At 42.6% G+C, this 22,722-nt stretch overlaps 1 protein-coding gene across 1 annotated transcript in view; it reads left to right on the top strand.

The window, feature by feature from the left end:
• LOC311149258 (switch-associated protein 70-like) overlaps window positions 1-20,921 on the top strand; it is a 28,240-nt gene extending 7,319 nt beyond the window's left edge. Inside the window, exons 3-12 of the mRNA XM_084186363.1 lie at window positions 1,060-1,233; window positions 1,929-2,156; window positions 2,546-2,692; window positions 3,612-3,720; window positions 4,160-4,341; window positions 12,348-12,455; window positions 17,791-17,957; window positions 18,671-18,869; window positions 19,005-19,101; window positions 19,313-20,921. Of these exons, the coding sequence (XP_084042489.1) occupies window positions 1,060-1,233; window positions 1,929-2,156; window positions 2,546-2,692; window positions 3,612-3,720; window positions 4,160-4,341; window positions 12,348-12,455; window positions 17,791-17,957; window positions 18,671-18,869; window positions 19,005-19,101; window positions 19,313-19,431 (1,530 nt within the window). The 3' untranslated portion in view covers window positions 19,432-20,921. The remainder of the gene's footprint in view (window positions 1-1,059; window positions 1,234-1,928; window positions 2,157-2,545; window positions 2,693-3,611; window positions 3,721-4,159; window positions 4,342-12,347; window positions 12,456-17,790; window positions 17,958-18,670; window positions 18,870-19,004; window positions 19,102-19,312) is intronic.
• Window positions 20,922-22,722: the final 1,801 nt, after the last annotated feature.

The raw sequence follows: 22,722 nt of genomic DNA, 5'->3' as shown, positions 1-22,722 counted from the left end.
ATATTCAGTAGAAATACTACATAACATCCGATTTGAAATACAAATATTCTAACAATGAGTAAGACATTCCAAAGAAATGGTCAAGCCACCCACGGACCTCACGCCAAATATACCCCAACAACAAGTATACAGTAGGAGTTCTCTGTTTGACAAGTAGTATAGAGCTGCAGCTCGGGAGTATTGTTTCCGTCATCCAATGGAATAAATTCTCAGTGAATTTGGTGTTGTTTTTTCCCCTGTTCAGAGAAATTAGTAATTGAAGTTAGGTTTATGTCCCATCCCATCCTACGTCCTGATATTACCAGGATCTGACCACTAGATGGTGCTGTTCCTGCTAATAAGTGATAAAACAAATAGAATCCCCCCCTCTAAATGTTAAAGGGATCGTTCACCCAAATTAGAAAATGACATTGGTTTCCTTACCCTGTAAGTGGTCTATGGACAAGATATGACAGAAACCCATTCTTTTTTGTTTTTGTTTACCTGGCCACAGATTCAAATGCTAACTTTTTAGCATTTGTGGCACAAATCCAATGCAAGTCAATTGTACCTATATTCGCTTTTTTGAGCTTCATATCCAAATAACATAATTGAGTTACACAATCAATTTTTTGATACTTTAGCGAGAAAATGCTAATAAATGTACCATTGACTTGCATTGGATTTGTGCCACAAATGCCAAAAAAAATAGCATTTGAAACAGTGGCCAGGTAAACAGAATCCAAGTATGGGTTGATTTCATTTTGATTTCATTGATAGTTAATCCTATCATCCATAACTCTATTTGAGTCGTTAAATTTCTTCAGCCCCATCCCTCAGCTGTTTACCAAAAACGACGTTTCTCCTTTCATTCTGTCCTATTAATTTGGTTTGATTTGTGTGTTAGTCAAAGCGACACTGACTTTATGATCTTCCGTGCCATTTTAAACCTTAACTGTAGTATAAAGAGAAGAGTGAAGAGGTCCTTAGTACAGTCAGCTTGTTGTTGTGTTTTTCTCATATGAAAAATGCCGGTCTCCAGCCAAGTGACGTGACTTGAGAAAATGTTCCTGATTGCAGGTCCAGGACAACTTTGACCGGCAGGACTTTAACAGAATGTGCTGGACCCTGTGCGCCCGGAAGAACCTCAACAGAACCCACCTCCTTATCTCGGACGAAGACGCTTTCAAGATCTGGTGCATCTTCAACTTCCTATCTGAAGACAAATACCCACTGGCCATCGTCAATGAGGAGGTGAGATTGGACGGGGTTGTGTTCATTGGGCACCAAACAGAGGACAATGGACTGAAACAGGCAGGGACCATCCAATAAGAAACACTCGTTTCCATTTTCTGTTGTTAAAGGTTTTAAAACGTTTCCGTCGAGTGCCCTAATGAACATGAACTGGGTTCTGATGCTGGCACATTTAGCCCCAACACAAACCCGACTTTGTGCAAAGTTTAGGTTGATCATTAACAGATCAGTAATCAGTTGTAAAGCTAATCAGTCTGAAACTCATGATATAACATTGTTTTCGTGTTCCGTATCAACGATACCTCTACCTCTGTCACAATGGAATACATAAGAAGGGAGTAGGTTATAGGTAAAGAAGTATTGTTCAGATCCACTGGTACACTTTTCGTACTACTTTGGAGAAACACTCTCACCATTGCCCAACAGCTCTCACAGAAAAGGAAGTTAGCAGCTTGCTGTTAAATTACAACACGGCAGGATTTATTATAAGGTTATTAATGGAAACTATGTGTAGTTTCATATAATTATTGCTGTGAGGTTAGTACTCCCTTTTATTATTCCACATAAACACATGTACTGTAACATACAGATTGTGTCACTTCAAAAGGTAGTATGGGTATTTTTTTAAATGTTGGTGTGCGTGTACGCTAACCTGTCTGTGTACTCACCTGTGTCTCTTCACCGCCTCCCTTCAGATTGAGTACTTCCTGCGCAAGCTGACGGAGGCCATGGGTGGCAGTTGGGTGGAGGAGCGCTTTGAGGACTACAAGCTAGAGCTGAGCATCAAGCAGCAGTGTCTGAGTGTCTGGGAGCTCATCACCCTGGTGGGCACGGGCACCTTCAGCAAGGGCATGGACTGCCAGACCCTCTCCATGGGTATCACCGAGGTCTTCCACGAGCTCATCCTTGACATATTCAAACAGGTTGGCATCAGAGCCATTTATATCTCCATATATGTTGACATCAAGCACACTACCGTCCTCCATGTGACCATGGTTGATTGATAGCATTGACCCGTGTTATGTACTAGCAAAACTATAGCATGGAGTTAGCTTTTAAACACCAAACACCAGAGCAATGGTCAGTGGAGTGCAGTAGGGAGCCATGTTATAGGGACCACATCAATATTGATGATTAGAATCTCATATGCAACACCACAAACTCATCCTGTTGGCTGTGCAGTGGTCAAGTAAGCAGTTAAACTGACAGGAGCCGTCCAAGTAGCTCAACACAGCTATTAACACAAACAGACAGATGTCAAAAAAGACAGAAACATACAACTGTCTGAGCCTCCTGTATTCTCTTGTTGCAGGGCTACATGATGAAAAAGGGCCACAAGAGGAAAAACTGGACAGAGCGCTGGTTCCTCCTGAGGCCAAACTCCATTTCCTACTACGTGAGCGAGAACCTGGCCGAGAAGAAGGGCGACATTGTGCTGAATGGAAATTGCTCTGTCGAGGCAAGGAACACTAAACAACAACAAACAAGGCTCATACATTAATGTTACACATTAACCTAACTAGTAAGATACACTGGGTGGTTCAAGCCCTGAATGCTGATTGGCTGACAGCCGTGGTATATCAGACCGTATACCATGGGTATGACAAAACATGTATTTTTACTGCTCTAATTACATTGGTAACCAGTTTATAATAGCAATAAGGCACCTTGGGGGTTTGTGATATATGGCCAATATACCACGGCTAAGGGCTGTGTCCAGGGACTCCGCATCGTGCCTAAGAACAGCCCTTAGCTGTGGTATATTAGCCATATACCACACCACCTCGTGCATTATTGCTTAAATATACACTGAGTGTACAAAACATTAGAAACGCCTTCCTAATATTGAGTTGCACCCCCTTTTGCCTTCAGAACAGCCTCAATTTGTCAGGGCATAGACTCTACAAGGTGTCGAAAGCGTTCCACAGGGATGCTGGCCCATGTTGACTCCAATGCTTCCCACAGTTGTGTCAAGTTGGCTGGATGTCCTTTAGGTGCTGGACCATTCTTGATACACACGGGCAACTATTGAGAGTGAAAAACCTTGCAGCATTGCAGTTCTTGACACACTCAAACTGGTGCGCCTGGCACCTACTACCATACCCTGTTCAAAAGGCACATTAATATTTTGTCTTGCCCATTCACCCTCTGAATGGCACACATACACAATTGTCTCAATGCTTAAAAATCCTTCTTTAATCAGTCTCCTCCCCTTCATCTACACTGATTGAAGTGGATTTAACATGTGACATCAATAAGGGATCATCGCTTTCACCTGGATAGTCTATGTCATGGAAAGAGCTGGTGTTCCTAATGTTTTGTATACTCAGTGTACGTTGGTGAAATAGTGAAAAGATGTAATGAAATTGTCTTTGCAGTCGTTACCGGATAAGGAAGGAAAGAAGTGCCTGTTCTACATCAAATGCTCTGACAAAAGCTATGAGATCAACGCGTCAGATAAGAAGAGGAAACAGGAATGGATTCAGGGTACGAAGTGGACATATTGAATTCATATTTAATCAGAAATTAAATGACTCAAACATAGCTCATACCGTATTAGATTAAAAAAAGTATATTGTTTTTGCACTTCAAATCCTGTTGTTGTGTAATGTAACTCTTGTAGTTCACAATTCTCTCACCATGCAATTTATCTCCTTTCGGTATTATGGAAAGCATGGACTGGACATCTAGACTTTGTTGAGACGTATAAGTACAGGGGCGTGTTCAGCAGAGCACAACGTTGTGGAATGTTCAGATAGAAATATGTTATGTAGAATAGACATGCCTCTCTGACATGTAGAATAAGGAATCCTATCAGCTTTACTCATCACATTTCTATCTGCAACATTCCACAACGTTTGCCTAGACTGAACATGGCCCAGCCTTGGTACTGACCCCTGTCTGGTGTGTCTCCTCTCCATCTCAGCCATCCAGATGTGCATCAGTCTGCTGAAGCTGGGACGGTCGGCGCCGCACTGCGAGTCCCGTCAGAAGCGGCGGGAGTTGAGGCAGAAACAGCAAGCGGAGCAGGAGGAGCTGGAGCTTAGGATGAGAGAGCTGCAGACGGCCAACGAGAACAAGCAGCACCAACTGGAGGCCATGAGGAAGGTGAGCCCAGCCAGCCCACTCACAACGGTCAAAGTCCTCCCTTTGCTACTATGCCCTTTTCACACTACTGAGCTGAGCTACACTGTGCTGGCCTAGTTATGCATCCACAATGTGAAAAAGACAATGTGAAGAGAAAACATCCAAGCCAGCACAGTAAGGTAGTGGGAAAATGATACTAGCGCCATTATAATCCATCCACCATGGTTCTTAGTCTAGGATTGTCAGTGCTGTTAGACTAACTGGAAGTCATGAGGATGTTTGCTGAATCACCCAAAACAGTGGGAAAAAAGTGGAAAGTGGGGAGGCAGAGAGAAAAAGTGTTCTCTCTACAGATGTAGGATCTTAATTTGATCACTCTTTTGTTGCTGAGAATTTTCCTGCAATGCAAGAAATGCAGTTGAGCTTCATGATTTACATAAATTCACTGAAAACAGCACTAACATGGTTATACTAACAGTAGGGGAGAGTGGGGTAAGTTGAGCCACCCTTGTTTCTTGGAAACCATACACCAAATGTATAATTTTACCAAATACAGTGGGGGAAAAAAGTATTTAGTCAGCCACCAATTGTGCAAGTTCTCCCACTTAAAAAGATGAGAGAGGTCTGTAATCTTCATCATAGGTACACGTCAACTTTGACAGACAAATGGAGAGAAAAAAAAATGATTTTTTATGAATTTATTTGCAAATTATGGTGGAAAATAAGTATTTGGTCACCTACAAACAAGCAATATTTCTGGCTCTCACAGACCTGTAACTTCTTCTTTAAGAGGCTCCTCTGTCCTCCACTCGTTACCTGTATTAATGGCACCTGTTTGAACTTGTTATCAGTATAAAAGACACCTGTCCACAACCTCAAAACAGTCACACTACAAACTCCACTATGGCCAAGACCAAAGAGCTGTCAAAGGACACCAGAAACAAAATTGTAGACCTGCACCAGGCTGGGAAGACTGAATCTGCAATAGGTAAGCAGCTTGGTTTGAAGAAATCAACTGTGGGAGCAATTATTAGGAAATGGAAGACATACAAGACCACTGATAATCTCCCTCGATCTGGGGCTCCACGCAAGATCTCACCCCGTGGGGTCAAAATGATCACAAGAACGGTGAGCAGAAATCCCAGAACCACACGGGGGGACCTAGTGAATGACCTGCAGAGAGCTGGGACCAAAGTAACAAAGCCTACCATCAGTAACACACTACGCCGCCAGGGACTCAAATCCTGCAGTGCCAGACGTGTCCCCCTGCTTAAGCCAGTACATGTCCAGGCCCATCTGAAGTTTGCTAGAGTGCATTTGGATGATCCAGAAGAGGATTGGGAGAATGTCATATGGTCAGATGAAACCAAAATAGAACGTTTTGGTAAAAACTCAACTCGTCGTGTTTGGAGGACAAAGAATGCTGAGTTGCATCCAAAGAACACCATACCTACTGTGAAGCATGGGGGTCGAAACATCATGCTTTGGGGCTGTTTTTCTGCAAAGGGACCAGGACGACTGATCCGTGTAAAGGAAAAAATGAATGGGGCCATGTATCGTGAGATTTTGAGTGAAAACCTCCTTCCATCAGCAAGGGCATTGAAGATGAAACGTGGCTGGGTCTTTCAGCATGACAATGATCCCAAACACACCGCCCGGGTATCGAAGGAGTGGCTTCGTAAGAAGCATTTCAAGGTCCTGGAGTGGCCTAGCCAGTCTCCAGATCTCAACCCCATAGAAAATCTTTGGAGGGAGTTGAAAGTCCGTGTTGCCCAGTGACAGCCCCAAAACATCACTGCTCTAGAGGAGATCTGCATGGAGGAATGGGCCAAAATACCAGCAACAGTGTATGAAAACCTTGTGAAGACTTACAGAAAACGTTTGACCTGTGTCATTGCCAACAAAGGGTATATAAGAAAGTATTGAGAAACTTTTGTTATTGACCAAATACTTATTTTCCACCATAATTTGCAAATAAATTCATAAAAATTCTCATTTTGTCTGTCATAGTTGACGTGTACCTATGATGAAAATTACAGGCCTCTCTCATCTTTTTAAGTGGGAGAACTTGCACAATTGGTGGCTGACTAAATACTTTTTTCCCCCACTGTAGTTAGGAAGAGGTCATCATTTCATGGAGTCTGTGAAGGACTATTTTAGCCCCCTTTTCTCCACAATTTTGATCTCTTCTCATCGCTGCAACTCCTCAAGGTGCTCAGGAGGCGAAGGTCGAGTCATGCGTCCTCCGAAACATGACCCGCCAAACTGCGCTTCTTAACACCTGCCCGCACCAATGTGTCGGAGGAAACGCACTTCAACTGACGACAGAGGTGAGCCTGCAGGTGCCCGGCCTGCCACAAGGAGCTGCTAGAGCGCAATGAGCCAAGTAAAGCCCCCCCCCGGCCAAACCCTCCCCTAACCCGGACGACGCTGGGCCAATTGTGCGCCGCCCTATGGGACTCCCGATCACAGCCGGTTGTGACAAAGCCCGGGATCGAACCCGGGTCTGTAGTGACGCCTCTAGCACTGCGATGCAGTGCCTTAGACCGCTTCGTCACTCGGGAGGCCCCAAAAAACGATTTTCCACCAAGTCAAATTAAGTTGTTAGAGGTTTCATGAACCTTGTATATAAACCAAAGTAGATCATTTTAAGATTGTTCTATACAGTGCCTTCAGAAAGTATTCATACCCCTTGACTTATTCCACATTTTGTTGTGTTACAGCCTGAATTCGAAATGGTTAAATATTTTTTTCCTCATCCATCTACACATAATACCACATAATGACAAAGTGAAAACCTGTTTTTGCAAATGTATTAAAACTGAAATACAGAAATATCTCATTTACATACATAAGTATTCACACCCCTGAGTCAATACTTTGTAGAAGCACCTTTGGCAGCGATTATAGCTGTGAGTCTTTCTGGATAAATCTCTAAGAGCGTTCCACACCTGGATTGTGCAACATTTGCCCATTTTTCTTTAAAAAAATCTTCAAGCTCTGTCAAGTTGGTTGTTGATCATTGCTAGACAACCATTTTCAGGTCCTGCCATAGATTTTCAAGTAGATTTAAGTCAAAACTGTAACTCGGGCACTCAGGAACATTCACTGTCTTTTTGGTAAGCAACTCCAGTGTAGATTTGGCTGTGTGTTTTATGTTGTTGTCCTGCTGAAAGGTGAATTAAATCTCCCAGTGTCTGGTGCAAAGCAGACTGAACCAAGTTTTCCTCTAGGATTTTGCCTGTGCTTAGCGCCATTCCGTTTCTTTTATATCCTGAAAAACTCCCCAGTTCTTAACTATTACAAGCATACCCATAACATGAAGCAGCCACCACTATGCTTGAAAATATGGAGAGTGGTACTCAGTAATGTGTTGTATTGGATTTGCCCCAAACATAACACTTTGTATTCAGGACAAAACATTAATTGCTTTGCCAAATTTTTTGCAATATTTACTTAGTGCCTTGTTGCAAACAGGATGCTTGTTTTGGAATATGTTTTATTCACTCTGTCAATTAGGTTAGTAATGTGGTGTAACTACAATGTTGTTGATCCATACTCAGTTTTCTCCTATCACAGCCATTCAATTCTGTAACTGTTTTAAGGTCACCATTGGCCACATGGTGAAATCCCTTAGCGGTTTCCTTCCTCTCCGACAACTGAGTTGGGAAGGACACCGGTCTCTTTCTAGTGACTGAGTGTATTGATTCACCATCCAAAGTGTAATGAATAACTTCACCATGCTCAAAGGGATATTCAATGTCTGCTTTTTTTAAACGTTTACCCATCTACCAATAGGTGCCCTTCTTTGTGAGGCATTGGAAAACCTCCCTGGTCTTTGTGGTTAAATCTGTGTTTGAAATTCACTGCTTGACTGAGGGACCTTGAGATGAGGTAGATTCAAAAATCATGTTAAACACTATTATTGTACATAGCGTGAGTCCATGCCATTTATTATGGGACTTGTTAAGCACATTTGTACTCCTGAACTTACAGTGCATTCGGAAAGTATTCAGACCCCTTGACTTTTTCCACATTTTGTTACATAACAGCCTTATTCTAAAATTGATAAAATATTTTTTTCTCATCAATCTACACACAATACCCCATAATGACAAAGCAAAAACAGGTTTTTAGAAACGTTTGCACATTTAAAAAAAATAAAAAACGAAAATATTACATTTACATAAGCATTCAGACCATTTACTCAGTACTTTGTTGAAGCAACTTTGGCAGCGATTACAGCCTCGGGTCTTCTTGGGTATGACGCTACAAGCTTGGCACACCTGTATTTGGGGAGTTTCTCCCATTCTTCTCTGCAGATCCTGTCAAGCTCTGTCAGGTTGGATGGGGAGCGTCCAGATTTTCAGGGTCTTTCCAGAGATGTTCTATTGGGTTCAAGTCCGAGCTCTGGTTGGGTCCGGTTGGGCCACTCAAGGACATTCAGAGACTTGTCCCGAAGCCACTCCTGCGTTGTCGCGGCTGTGTGCTTAGGGTCGTTGTTCTGTTGGAAGGTGAACCTTTGCCCCAGTCCGGTCCAGAGCAGGTTTTCGTCAAGGATCTCTCTGTACTTTGCTCTGTTCATATTTCCCTCAACCCTGACTAGTCTCCCAGTCCCTGCCGCTGAAAAACATCCCCATAGCATGATGCTGCCACCACCATGCACCATAGGGATTGTGCCAGGTTTCCTCCAGACGTGACACTTGGCATTCAGGCCAACGAGTTCAATCTTGGTTTCATCAGACCAGAGAATCTTGTTTCTCATGGTTTGAGAGTTCTTTAGGTGCCTTTTGGCAAACTCTAAGCGGGCTGTCATGTGCCTTTTACTGAGGAGTGGCTTCCGTCTGGCCACTCTACCATAAAGGCCTGATTGGTGGAGTGCTGCAGAGATGGTTGTCCTTCTGGAAGGTTCTCCCATCTCCACAGAGGAACTCTGGAGCTCTTTCAGAGTGACCATCGGGTTCTTGGTCACCTCCCTAACCAAGGCCCTTCTCCCCCGATTGCTCAGTTTGGCCGGACAGCCAGCTCTAGGAAGAGTCTTGGTGGTTCCAAACTTCTTCCATTTAAGAAAGATGGAGGCCACTGTGTTCTTGGGGACCTTCAATGCTGCAGAAATGTATTGGTACCCTTCCCCATATACGTGCCTCGACACAATCCTGTCTCGGAGCTCTACGGACAATTCCTTCGACCTCATGGCTTGGTTTTTGCTCTGACATTTTTACATTGACATTTTAGTCATTTAGCAGACACTCTTATCCAGAGCGACTTACAGTTAGTGAGTGCATACATTTTTTCATACTGGCCCCCCGTGGGAAACTAACCCACAACCCTGGCATTGCAAGCTCCATGCTCTACCAACTGAGCTACAGGAGGACATGCACTGTCAACTGTGGGACCTTATATAGACAGGTGTGTGCGTTTCCAAATCATGTCCAATCAATTGAATTCACCACAGGTGGACTCCAATCAAGTTGTAGAAACATCTCAAGGATGATGAATGGAAACAGGATGCACCTGAGCTCAATTGAGTCTCATAGCAAAGGATCTGAATACTTATGTAAATAAGGTATCGTTTTTTTTTTATTTTATACATTTGCAAACATTTCTAAAAACCTGTTTTCGCATTGGGGTATTGTGTGTAGATTGAGGATTTTTAAAAATGTAATCAATTTTAGAATAAGGCTGTAACGAAACAAAATGTGCAAAAATGGGAAGGGGTCTAAATACTTTCCGAATGTAATGTATTTAGGCTTGCCATAACAAAGGGGTTGAATACTTATTGACTCAGACATTTCGGCTTTGAATTTAATTAATTTGTAAAAGTTTCTAAAAACATAATTCCACTTTGACATTGTGGGGTATTGTGTGTCGGCCAGCAAAAAACAACAACACACAATTTAATCAATTTTAAATTCAGGCTGGTCTCTAGCTTAAATATGAGGTCCTAAACCTTGCATGAAAGTGCATGCTTGTAGATCTGTGGGCTAATATAGTAAAAATGTTTCCCTTGGGGTAAGTTGAGCCAATGGCCATGGGTTAAATTGAGCCAATGGTTGAGTCAATGACAAGTTGAGCAAATTGAAGTGTTGGCTTCTCAGGTGTAATGTAAGGTCCTGTTGTTACCTCATATCCCAGCGATTAAAAAGTAAAGTGTTTGTTAGGTGTTAAGCCTGTGTTAAAAGATGCTAAAATGATTAAAAGACAAGAAAGCCGTTGTGATTGGGTTGAATTGTGTTTGGTAAATAAAGATAGATATGGTTTTAGAAAGGTAGTGGTAATATTTAATTCAGTACAGACATTTGTAGGCGGCTCAACTTGCCCTGTCCTGCAGTGTCACTTTCACTTAACTTGTTTTTCCAGCTACAGTACCTCTCTTAATCCTGATTAAGTTCTTTAGTATGGCCTTCTGATGCAGTTTATTCACAGTTTAAATCCAATTATCGCTGGTCAGTTGGGGGTCTCTAATTACAGATGAAATGTCACTTAAATTAGATGTTTCCTCATTTCACTCATCAGCAGACAAACATGGAATACATAATGGCAATATTATCCTATTGAGCTGATTATACTAACAAGGCAGTTCCAGTTATGAGTGAAATAACATTCACAAATGTTATCTTATGTGGTCATTTCATTTCACTGTTATAGTGCTAACAACGTTTCATTCACACCCTCTATTTGCTGTAGAGATTGGTAAGAGAGATTGAGCTCTAAAATCCAGTACATTCCAATAACAGTACTTGTCTTCAATACCCATTGTAGCTGAGCTCTTATAGATGAGACTCATGACAATTCATCTGGACAAGCTCACACGAGACATACACTACAACAATACAATACAACTTTATTGTCCAATGTAACCCATATAGTGTTGCCGTGGACAATCATTAGATTTACTGAGGCAACAATCTCTCTTTGTCTAAACATTCATTGTGCCTCTACTACTCGATGCATAATAAATGAACAACAATCTCCCATTGAGGTGCAACAACTCCCCATCTCTCATACTCTCTGATACACACAGGAATGGATGTTGAGGGTCAACCCCCTTAAAACCCTTTAACCCTGGGTTCACGTGTACACAATAGCCACTGTGATGGGCTGGTCACTTCACACTAACCTGCCATGGTGAGTGAGTAACGAACAAGAAAGGCACAGCTGCATGGAAAGAGTCAAATGGAGATGAATCACCAATTAACAACCCAAGGGGAAATCTGAAGTTCAAACAACAAAGCAGCCCTGCCACTGTGTTGGCAAACAGCTGAAATATGGGGCTGTAGAAATGTAACTACTCTGAAATTCATAGACAGAGCTATGGATGCAAGGATTGACCATCTGTGAGATCAAAATTATAGTTTTAACAAATTTTTTTTTTGAGTCTACACACAATGTTGGTTTACATTTACATTGTTTGACTCCATTGTTTGTAAACAATCCTATATTTTGGGTTCTGATGGACTGCTCATTAGGCATCTAAATTATTTTCTTCAAGAGTCACTGTGTACGTATAATTAATTTAAAAGTCATAAAATGGATGTATCAACTAAATAATGCCCCTTTGAAAAGTAGTTTGGAAAAAATAGCTAATTCAGAAAGAAAAAAATGATATGAAAGAGGTTTCAATCAACATATTGATCCTAATATGGTTTAATCCAACGACTCACTAAATTAAGATAAATTTCTTGCTATGTATTGTCAGCACAAGATTACATTGGAAAATCTTGATAAGAAGGGTGTTTTTTGGGCTGCGAAGACGCCATGTCAGACTTCAGTGCTGTGCTTTCAATTCCTCTTTAGGAACTGTTCAGAAACTTTACCTGCTTTGTTTACAAAGCAACATATCCATTAGCTTAGGTTAAGAATTGAGGTCATGCATTGCATTGTGTAGATTTAACTTTCAATTCAGTCAATTCAGGAAGTGGTTTAAAATTCAGAAACGCCATCAACTTTGTCGGAGAGAAGATGATGTGTATCTGTCGTCAATTATGTTCAATTTTGTAACAACTGTCCCCTCTGCTATTGGTCAGAAACTGGAGGAGGCGGCGGCCAACGCGGCGGAGGAGGAGAGGAGCCGCCTGCAGATCCAGACTGAACTACAGGATCGCTACAGGATGGACCTGGAGAGGGAGAAAATGGTACCTACCTAGCAACTCACAATTTAGCGGTCAAAGGAGAAAATGGTACCTACCTAGCTACTCACAATTTAGCGGTCAAAGGAGAAAATGGTACCTACCTAGCAACTCACAATTTAGCGGTCAAAGGAGAAAATGGTACCTACCTAGCTACTCACAATTTAGCGGTCAAAGGAGAAAATGGTACCTACCTAGCTACTCACAATTTAGCGGTCAAAGGAGTATATGGTACCTACCTAGCTATGTCGTAGAAATGTATCCCTATACTTATTAAAAATCAAAGTTCTTCCAGAGTTTTTGTAGAATCAAGATAGACTATTACACAAAGCAACAAAAGCCGAGCTGATCTGCAGACCAACTAACTCCCAATACTTGTCCCTCAGTTTATATACAATTTCCATTCCTGCTCATTTTACATACTTTTTGCCTAATCCCTCCCAGTTTAGCTCCTCCACCATTGTTTCCAAACGTTCATCTTTTAAACGCTCCGCCCACTCCATTTATGATAGTGGCGAAATCTGACTTCTCCTCCTATTTATTCAGTTTGAAAACAATAGTGGCAGAACCAAGCTTTCTCATGTAAAAAATAGCAGAGCCATCTCCTGGCTCTGCTCTGTTTATTCAAAAACATATCAATCAATACTTAAATATGGTTTAAACATGGCAGGTCCATAACCCATTCTCAACCATATATATTTAAGACATTCCTAATGCATTGCTTCATGCATAACAGTATAATCAATCAAGAGCCATGTCCTGACTCTGGCTCAGCCTCCCTCCTTGTGGACCACTCGGTACCACACTCCGTATTCACTTAGTCATACTGCTTGTCTTTATGATTGTCTTTATGATTATGTTTTAATCTTTATAGTCAACAAATATTTACTATGTTTAACCTATGGTCTGACCTTGTGTACCACTCGGTACCATGGCTCTGTATGGTCTACTGAAAAATATCACAAGCTACTCACAGTTTAGCGGTCAAAGGGGAATATGTTTAGACTGTAAACTACACCCACCGCTGACTACTATCCCTTATGTGGCCGGCTACTTAATTGACTTTAACAAAATTGCCCCTCACACTTTTAGTTGGCTACTTTTTCATTAGTTGTCCTGCACCCTGTGAGACTTCAAGGAGTAGGTAGAAGTTGTCCTGCACCCTGTGAGAATTCAAGGAGTAGGTACAAGTTGTCCCTAACCACTGATTCAGCTCATTCAGCAGTTTCTCTTCATTTATTCAGTCAATTCTTGGGTCCATGAAAATGATTGCAACTTTCTAGTTCTTTTATCCTCCCATTTATGCCCCTAAGCTCATAACCTCTGACATTTAGTCCATACATCCTACTGACCGACTTTATAAATTACATCCTCCGTTCATAGGACTGCCATCAATAAGGTGTTACATTTCTTTCTCTCAGCTCAATTTTTTTTATATATATTTTTTTATTTCACCTTTATTTAACCAGGTAAGCCAGTTGGGAACAAGTTCTCATTTACAACTGCGACCTGGCCAAGATAAAGCAAAGCAGTGCGATAAAAACAACAGAGTTACATATGGGGTAAACAAAACATAAAGTCAAAAATACAACAGAAAATATATATATACAGTGTGTGCGAATGTAGTAAGTTATGGAGGTAAGGCAATAAATAGGCCATAATACGAAATTGTAACTATTTTGCACTAACACTGGAATGATAGATGTGCAAAAGATGATGTGCAAATAGAGATACTGGGGTGCAAATTAGCAAAATAAATAACAAAATGGGGATGAGGTAGTTGGTTGGGCTAATTTCAGAATGGCTGTGTACAGGTGAAGTAATCGGTAAGCTGCTCCGACAACTGATGCTTAAAGTTAGTGAGGGAGATAAGGGTCTCCAGCTTCAGATATTTTTGCAGTTCGTTCCAGTCATTGGCAGCAGAGAACTGGAAGGAATGGCGGCCAAAGGAGGTGTTGGCTTTGGGGATGACCAGTGAGATATACCTGCTGGAGCGCAGACTACGGGTGGGTGTTGCTATGGTGACCAGTGAGCTAAGATAAGACAGGGATTTGCTTAGCAGTGATTTATAGATGACATGGAGCCAGTGGGTTTGGCACTGCCAGTTTGCCAGTGGGTTTGTAGTGAGGGCCAGCCAACAAGAGCGCACAGGTCAATGGTGGGTAGTATATGGGGCCTTGGTGACAAAACGGATGGCACTGTGATAGACTACATCCAATTTGCTGAGTAGAGTGTTGGAGGCTATTTTGTAAATGACATCGCCGAAGTCAAGGATCGGTAGGATAGTCAGTTTTACGAGGGCATGTTTGGCAGCATGAGTGAAGGAGGCTTTGTTGCGAAATAGGAAGTTGATTCTAGATCTAACTTTTGATTGTAGATGCTTAATGTGAGTGTGGAAGTAGAGTTTACAGTCTAACCAGACACCTAGGTATTTGTAGTTGTCCACATACTCTAGGTCAGACCCGCCGAGAGTAGTGATTCTAGTCGGGTGGGCGGGTGCAAGCAGCGTTCGGTTGAAGAGCATGCATTTAGTTTTACTAGTGTTTAAGAGCAGTTGGAGGCTACAGAAGGAGTGTTGTATGGCATTGAAGCTTGTTTGGAGGTTTGTTACCACAGTGTCCAATGAAGGGCCAGATGTATACAAAATGGTGTCGTCCGCATAGAGGTGGATCCGAGCGTCACCAGCAGCAAGAGCGACATCATTGATATACACAGAGAAAAGAGTCGGCCCGAGAATTGAACCCTGTGGCACCCCATAGAGACGGCCAGAGGTCCAGACAACAGGCCCTCCGGTTTGACACATTGAACTCTATCTGAGAAGTAGTTGGTGAACCAGGCGAGGCAGTCATTAGAGAAACCAAGACTATTTAGTCTGCCAATAAGAATGCGGTGGTTGACAGAGTCGAAATCCTCGGCCAGGTCGATGAAGACGGCTGCGCAGTACTGTCTTTTATCGATCGCGGTTATAATTTCGTTTAGGACCTTGAGCGTGGCTGAGGTGCACCCATGACCAGCTCGGAAACCGGATTGCAGAGCGGAGAAGGTACGGTGGGATTCGAAATGGTCGGTGATCTGTTTGTTAACTTGGCTTTCAAATAATTTTTCAAAAGGCAGGGCAGGATGGATATAGGTCTGTAACAGTTTGGATCTAGAGTGTCACCCCCTTTGAAGAGGGGGATGACCGCGGCAGCTTTCCAATCTCTGGGGATCTCAGACGTTACAAAAGAGAGGTTGATCAGGCTAGTAATAGGGGTTGCGACAATTTCGGCGGCTAATTTTAGAAAAAGGGTCCAGATTGGTAAGGTGTCACATTATTTCATTCTCTCAGCTCAATAAGGTGTCACATTATTTCATTATCTCAGGCCAATGTCTGCTCTGTTTCAGGAAGTATCCAGAAGGGTTGCTTCCTCTTTTCTTTGTTATATGTATAAAAAATAAAAAAAACGGAATGTTTACAGATTGCCATTAGCGATGGCAAGTGTTTCCAATCATCACATTATTCATTTTCATAGCCTGAATGGTAGGACTGAATGGTAGGAAGTTAGTGGCCGTAGGATACAAAAGGAAATGTGTGGTATTAAGATACAATGGGTCTCCAATAAATATATGAAAGAGAAGATCCAATGGGTTAAATGAGTGATATTAAAGGGATAGTTCAGCCATATTAGATTAAAGAAGTGAGTTAAATAGACGAGTTGGCTGACAACATCACGAAAATGATGCACGTGCATCGATGAGGCAGAAGGCCATGGGGTGTTATGATTCTGAATGGTCAGATAGCTAGCAACAATGACAAGAAGCTGCCATGTGGGGAATTGTAGGAGGCTCGTTTCAGCATCGTTGTACACTATATAATCAAAAGTATGTGGACACCCCTTCAAATTAGTGGATTCGGCTATTTCCATCACACCCGTTGCTGGCAGGAGTATAAAATCGAGCACAATGCCATGCAATCTCCATAGACAAACAGTGGCAGTAGAATGGCCTTACTGAAGAGCTCAGTGACTTTCAACGTGGCACTGTCATAGGATGCCACCTTTCCAACAAGTTAGTTCGTCAAATTTCTGCCCTGGTCAACTGTAAGTGCTGTTATTGTGAAGTGGAAATGTCTAGGAGCAACAACGGCTCAGCTGCGAAGTGGTAGGCCACACAAGCTTACAGAATGGGACTGCCGAGTGCAAAAGTGCAACACTTACTACCGAGTTCCAAACTCCGTCTGGAAGCAACGTCAGCACAAGAACCATTCGTCTGGAGTTTCATGAAATGGCCGAGCAGCTGCACACAAACCTAAGATCACCATGCGCAATGCCAAGCGTCGTCTGGAGTGGTGTAAAGCTTGCCGCCATTCTACTCTGGAGCAGTGGAAACATGTTCTCTGGAGTGATCAGTCACGCTTGACCATCGGGCAATCCCGACAGACGAATCTGGGTTTGGCGGATCCCAGGAGAACGCTACCTGCCCCAATGCATAGTGCCAACTGTAAAGTTTGGTGGAGGAGAAATAATGGTCTGGGGCTGTTTTTCTATGGTTCAGGCCCCTTAGTTCCAGTGAAGGGAAATCTTAACGCACCAGCATACAATTACATTCTAGACGATTCTGTGCTTCCAACTTTGTGGCAACAGTTTGGGAAAGCCCTTTCCTGTTTCAGCATGGCAATGCCCCCGTGCACAAAGCGAGGTCCATACAGAAATGGTTTGTCGAGATCGTGTGGAAGAACTTGACTGGCCTGCACAGAGCCCTGACCTTAACTCCATTGAACACCTTTGGGATGAATTGGAACACCGACTGCAAGCCAGGCATAATCGCCCAACATCAGTGCCCAACCTCACGAATGCTCCTGTGGCTGAATGGAAGCAAGTCCCTGCAGCAATGTTCCAACATCTAGTGGAAAGCCTTCCCAGAAGAATGGAGCCTGTTATATCAGCAAAGGGGGGACCCTTTGTGGACACCTGCCCATCAAATGAAATGTTTGACGGGCAGTTGTCCACATACTTTTGGTCATGTAGTGTATCTTGTTATTGATACTATGTCTTGTTTTGAGGTGTTTTGACTGATTCGATAGCTAACCAACTGTAATGACATACTTTAGAGACAACAAGTGCTCTTTGCAGAGTAAATATAGTGTTCATGTTGTCAACAGTCTAAGCCAACCATGTCTGTTTTGCCCCATAGTTGCGCACGCGTTTGGTTTTGTTGCTAAGCAACCAGTCCCATCTATCAGTGCTATAACCTACTAAGCACTGACTGCTAGTAATTGGGTCCCCAGGTCCAAGAGCACCACTAGATTTAGTTTTAGAGAACTGTAGTGCTCTTTCTACATTGTCTTCTCGCCGGTCTTCAGGTGCGACAGGAGATGGAGGAGCAGGTGGCTCAGAAGTCCAGTGAGCTGGAGCAGTACCTGCAGCGCGTCCGGGAGCTGGAGGACATGTACCACCGCCTGGAGGACGCACTGGAGGACGAGAAACGTGCCAGGCAGGACGAGGAGACGGTCCGCAGGCTCCAGGCCCGGTTGGTGCTCCACACACAGACAGGCGTATACTGTACATAGAAAGGGATACATGCACACTCTTGAGATGAATTGATGGACTTGATTGTCTCTCTGACTGAGTCACTGTAATTGTCTGACAAGTGGAGTGAGTCAGTAGGGAAGAGGGTGACACACACACACACACACACACACAAAGGCATGTACATAGACATAGGCAACAGTCCCTCCAGTCCAGAAACCTTTCCTTCCTTCCTCTGTGCTGACATTTGTGCTTCTCTGGGCTCAGCACTTTTCACATTGTGTTCTAAATGGGGATGTGTGTGTGTGTACTCCTGGGTGGATATGTGTGCAATGTCATTTGGTTTCGATCAACATATTTTGTTTGTATATTACACATTCTGAACTAACTGTTCCATGTACTTAAAGTACATCTCTCCAGGTTACTAGAGGAGGAGGCTGTTCCCTGTACTTAAAGTATGTCTCTCCAGGTTACTAGAGGAGGAGGCTGTTCCCTGTACTTAAAGTACATCTCTCCAGGTTACTAGAGGAGGAGGCTGTTCCCTGTACTTAAAGTATGTCTCTCCAGGTTACTAGAGGAGGAGGCTGTTCCCTGTACTTAAAGTATGTCTCTCCAGGTTACTAGAGGAGGAGGCTGTTCCCTGTACTTAAAGTATGTCTCTCCAGGTTACTAGAGGAGGAGGCTGTTCCCTGTACTTAAAGTAAGTTTCTCCAGGTTACTAGAGGAGGAGGCTGCCAAGCGGGCTGAGCTGGAACAGATCCACCTCCACCAGCAGAGGGCCATCTCTGAGACGGAGGCGGAGAAGCAGGAGCTGCGGAAGGAGAGAACAGCCCAGGAGAATGCCCTGCAGGCCGCCATGCTGCAGCTGGAGCAGCTGGAGAATGAGAGGCAGGGGGTGCTGGAGCAGTACCAGGTGAGACATGTTTTAGGGCATGGTTCACGGACAAAGATTCACTGCCCATTTCTGGACTAAAATGTACTTTGAACAGAGATTCTAAAAGCTTTTCAGTTCAGGAGTAGGACATCGTCTTTTCTTTGTTTGTCACAGGAGGTAGTGCAGAAACTGGAGGATGCAGCGAAGAACACCAGGACCTGGAAACATAAAGTGGCCCACCATGAGGGGTTAGTCCACCTCATTCAACCAGGTAAAACCACACTATATTACTGTACATTTTACTCCTTTAAATCAATACTCTCTATTCATTCTTCTAAAATCTAAAATTGCTTCCTCTCCTCATTTCCTTTCCTTTGTCTGAAGTGATGTGAATGAACTTTCTGATTTGTCTGTACTGATGTGAATGAACGTTCTGATTTGTCTGCACTGATGTGAATGAACTTTTTGATTTGTTTTCTCAGGATCGAAGGGGCCTCAGAAGATCACTAACTGGGGCCCAGCGGCCTTCACTGAGGCAGAACTGAGCCTGAGGGAGAAAGACTGGCAGGAGAGGAAGAACCGACCCGCTCAGACCCAGTAGAGCTCCCATTCCCACAGTCAGCACACTCATGGTTGCTGGAACATTGATGCAATGTTGCCATCAGTGTGCGATGTTGCGTCTTCAGCATTCATTGACCAACTCAAAAGAAAACAGGGAAGGCAGGCTTGTTTTTACACAGATACCATGGTTGTGTTCACTAGGCACCAAATGGAAGACAACTAACTGAAACGGCGAGGGCCTACCTGGACTTGTCCAATACGAAAGGCTCATTTTTGTTTTCCGTTGCAAAGCGCTTTGAAATGTTTTCTGTTGCGTCCCCTAATGAACACAACCTAGTTCAGAGCAGGTGCTGCACAGATCTTGATACTACCTGAATAGCCTGAGAGGAAAATGAACAGTCAGATTAAAATTGCTTTCATATGAAGGAATAAAGGAGCTGCACACTTGACACTAATAATTCAATGTCTGTGGGGAAGGCGGAGTGTGTTCTGAAACGGTAGATTCCTTTATCAAAATGTTTTGGAGCATGTTGGTGTGTTTAGATTTTTCCTAAGATTTCACAATTGTTTGTGTATTATTAAAATGTTAAAACTACAGCTTGCATACATTTTAGGGTTACTGTTTTTGGTTCCGTTGCCAAAGTGATAGAACTTATAGCACTTAAATAGCCCATGTAAGTATGAACAAAACTCCATGATAACATCATGAAATGACAATTCAAGAAAATCTAATGACTGCAGCTTATCTCACTAACTAGCCCATCATACTGTACTGCTCCCTGTATTAAATGTAATTTTTGTGTACACATGTAACCCTCTCACCAGGCTCGAATTTGACTCTCACGATATTACCTTACTTAGAATATCTGAACAGCATGGGATATTAGGTGAGAAGGACATCTCCAATAAGAATCCCTATTGTAAACTTGCTAGGGTGAAAAAATCAGGATTTCCCTTCAAAACTCTGTAGGTATGGTTTTGTTCTCTCTTTATCGTTTCCTTTAGTAATTTTCCTTCACCAACCCCACTAACATCTCTCCTCTCCCTTCTTTCAACCTTTCCCTCTCTTTTCTATCCCAGCAACCAGTCCACTCTCCCATTGGCCACAACGTAACAAGTTACCTCATTGGTCAAAACATTAACAAGATACGTGGGAAACTTAAACTTAAAAGTAAACCAACCTATTCACTTGTACATTTTTGAAACATTGCTTCAAAAGAAATGGATTAACGACATTACAAATCAGGAGCAATTCAATCACCTTTTAAATCTAATACCAATTCATTATAACAAATCAACTCTATACTTGGTTTTAGCAAGGGTATTACACACATACTGTAAGAAATAGGGCATTTTGCAACATTACACTTTAAGCATTGTTGCTAGCAAATTACAGGGCTTTGTACCGCGGTGCCAGAACCATGATCATGGGGGATATGGAGTTGTTGTTGAACTTTTGGTATTTTGTATTCTTTAATGTGTGTAAATCAATGAAGACTGAACCCTGTAATAAAACATTACATCAATCTTAAACAGTAGTTTTGTGCAATTGTTGCAAGTAGATCTGATTGTTGATATATAATTTAACAATGTTCATAATAGAACACAATAGACATCACAGGAGGTTGGTGGCACCTTAATTGGGGAGGACGGGCTCATGGTAATCGTTGGAGTGGAATTAGTGGAATGGTATCACATAAATCGACCACATGGTTTCCATGTCCTCCAGGGGGTACTATAGTTTCAGAAAAGGCAGGCTATGCATCGTTGGTCATCATCTCCTACAAAAGGGTTCCCCAGTAGGCAGCCCACAGGCTTTTATTTGGCCTCCCAAGTTTTCTGAGCAAAAAAAATAAAATGTATTTATTATTATTATTATTATTATTATTATTATTATGTATTTTTTTATGGTTGGACATAAAATACTGTAAAAACACCAGGAAATCAGCTCCAAGTGATTTGAATTTTGGAAATCTGTTCCCAAGTATTCCCACGCATAATAGACAGACGATCGTATATACAAATGTAAGCAAGTTTTGAAATGATGTTTTAGTCAAATATTATATCTGTTTGGGCTTCTTGCGGTCAATTTGCAGTCTACAATTTATTTGTAAGTATGTTCCGGCCCCCCGACCATCTGCTAAAGAAAAAATCGGACCGCGACTGAATCTAGTTGATGATCCCCTACAACATTAATTAAAGTAAACTATGTCATGAACACAACCTGTTGTGCTGTCAACAGTATGCGTGTGCGTGTGTCAGTGATGTTTTTATTTCCATTACTTCACTGCACAAACCCGCCACTTTCCAAAATAAAATAGAATCTTGTCTTCTCCGTTTACACAGGCAGCCAAGTTCTGATCTTTTGCCCAATTATTGTAGAAAGAGCTAAACTGATTGGTCAGAAGACCAATAAGTGGGAAAAGATCAGAATTGGGCTGCCTGTGTAAACAAAGCCAAGTACACTTAGATGCAAACCAAGATTATCTGCATTGTTTAGTATTTATCTGCTGAAAAACTTTAATTAACAATCTTTCATATTTTAAATAAATATAGTTTTCATAGCTTTTCTGGCCAAATCTCTGGACTAGAAGATCCCCTGAAGGGGCTCTTTTTCTCTAGTAAGTGGCGACAAAACGTATTCTTTGGCTGCAAAGAGGGATAGACAGCAGGTCAAGTGTAAAAACAAAGAGAGGGAGGGAAGAATAAAGTCTAAACATCCCAAACTCTCAAAAGCCAATCAATCAAGCTAATCTGTTCTCCCCAATAGATACCCCTATATTAACTATTTAATTCACTCTGTCTTCCTTACATATCGTGCAATCGTTGTTCATTTGCTCGAGTGAAAGGAGCGAGGGGGCAGTAAAAAAAGAAGAACTAAAGATGTGCTCCAGATGCGCTTCACACACACACACACCACAGCTGTACTAACACTGCTTTAAGCAACAGGGCAGCTTGTCATTAACGCCAAACACCACTCCGTCAACCCCCTTCGTTCCCCTCTCCACCCCCAGCAGAGTCTGCATCGCATCATGCCTCCTTAAACTTCCTAGAATTCATCAGCTCAGGGTTATGAGGCCTGTAGCCTGAATACCACATTCCAGGGACATGATGCAAAGCAGAGAATGCAATAAATTCCCCCTCTGATCTGGAATCCATCGGGGGCCTGTGCGTGTGTGTGTATGTGGGGTGTGTGTGTGTGTGTGTGTGTATGTGTGGTGTGTGCGTGTGCGTGTGAGAGAGGGAGTGAGTGAGTGAGTGAGTGAGTGAGTGAGTGAGTGAGTGAGTGAGTGGGTGGGTGGGTGGGTGGGTTGGTGGGTGAGTTTGTGTG

Source organism: Coregonus lavaretus (genome assembly GCF_964263955.1).
Source record: "Coregonus lavaretus genome assembly, chromosome: 21".
Taxonomy (NCBI): Eukaryota; Metazoa; Chordata; class Actinopteri; order Salmoniformes; family Salmonidae; genus Coregonus; species Coregonus lavaretus.
Note: the sequence above shows the minus strand (reverse complement) of the source record. Positions and strands in the feature narration are given on the sequence as shown.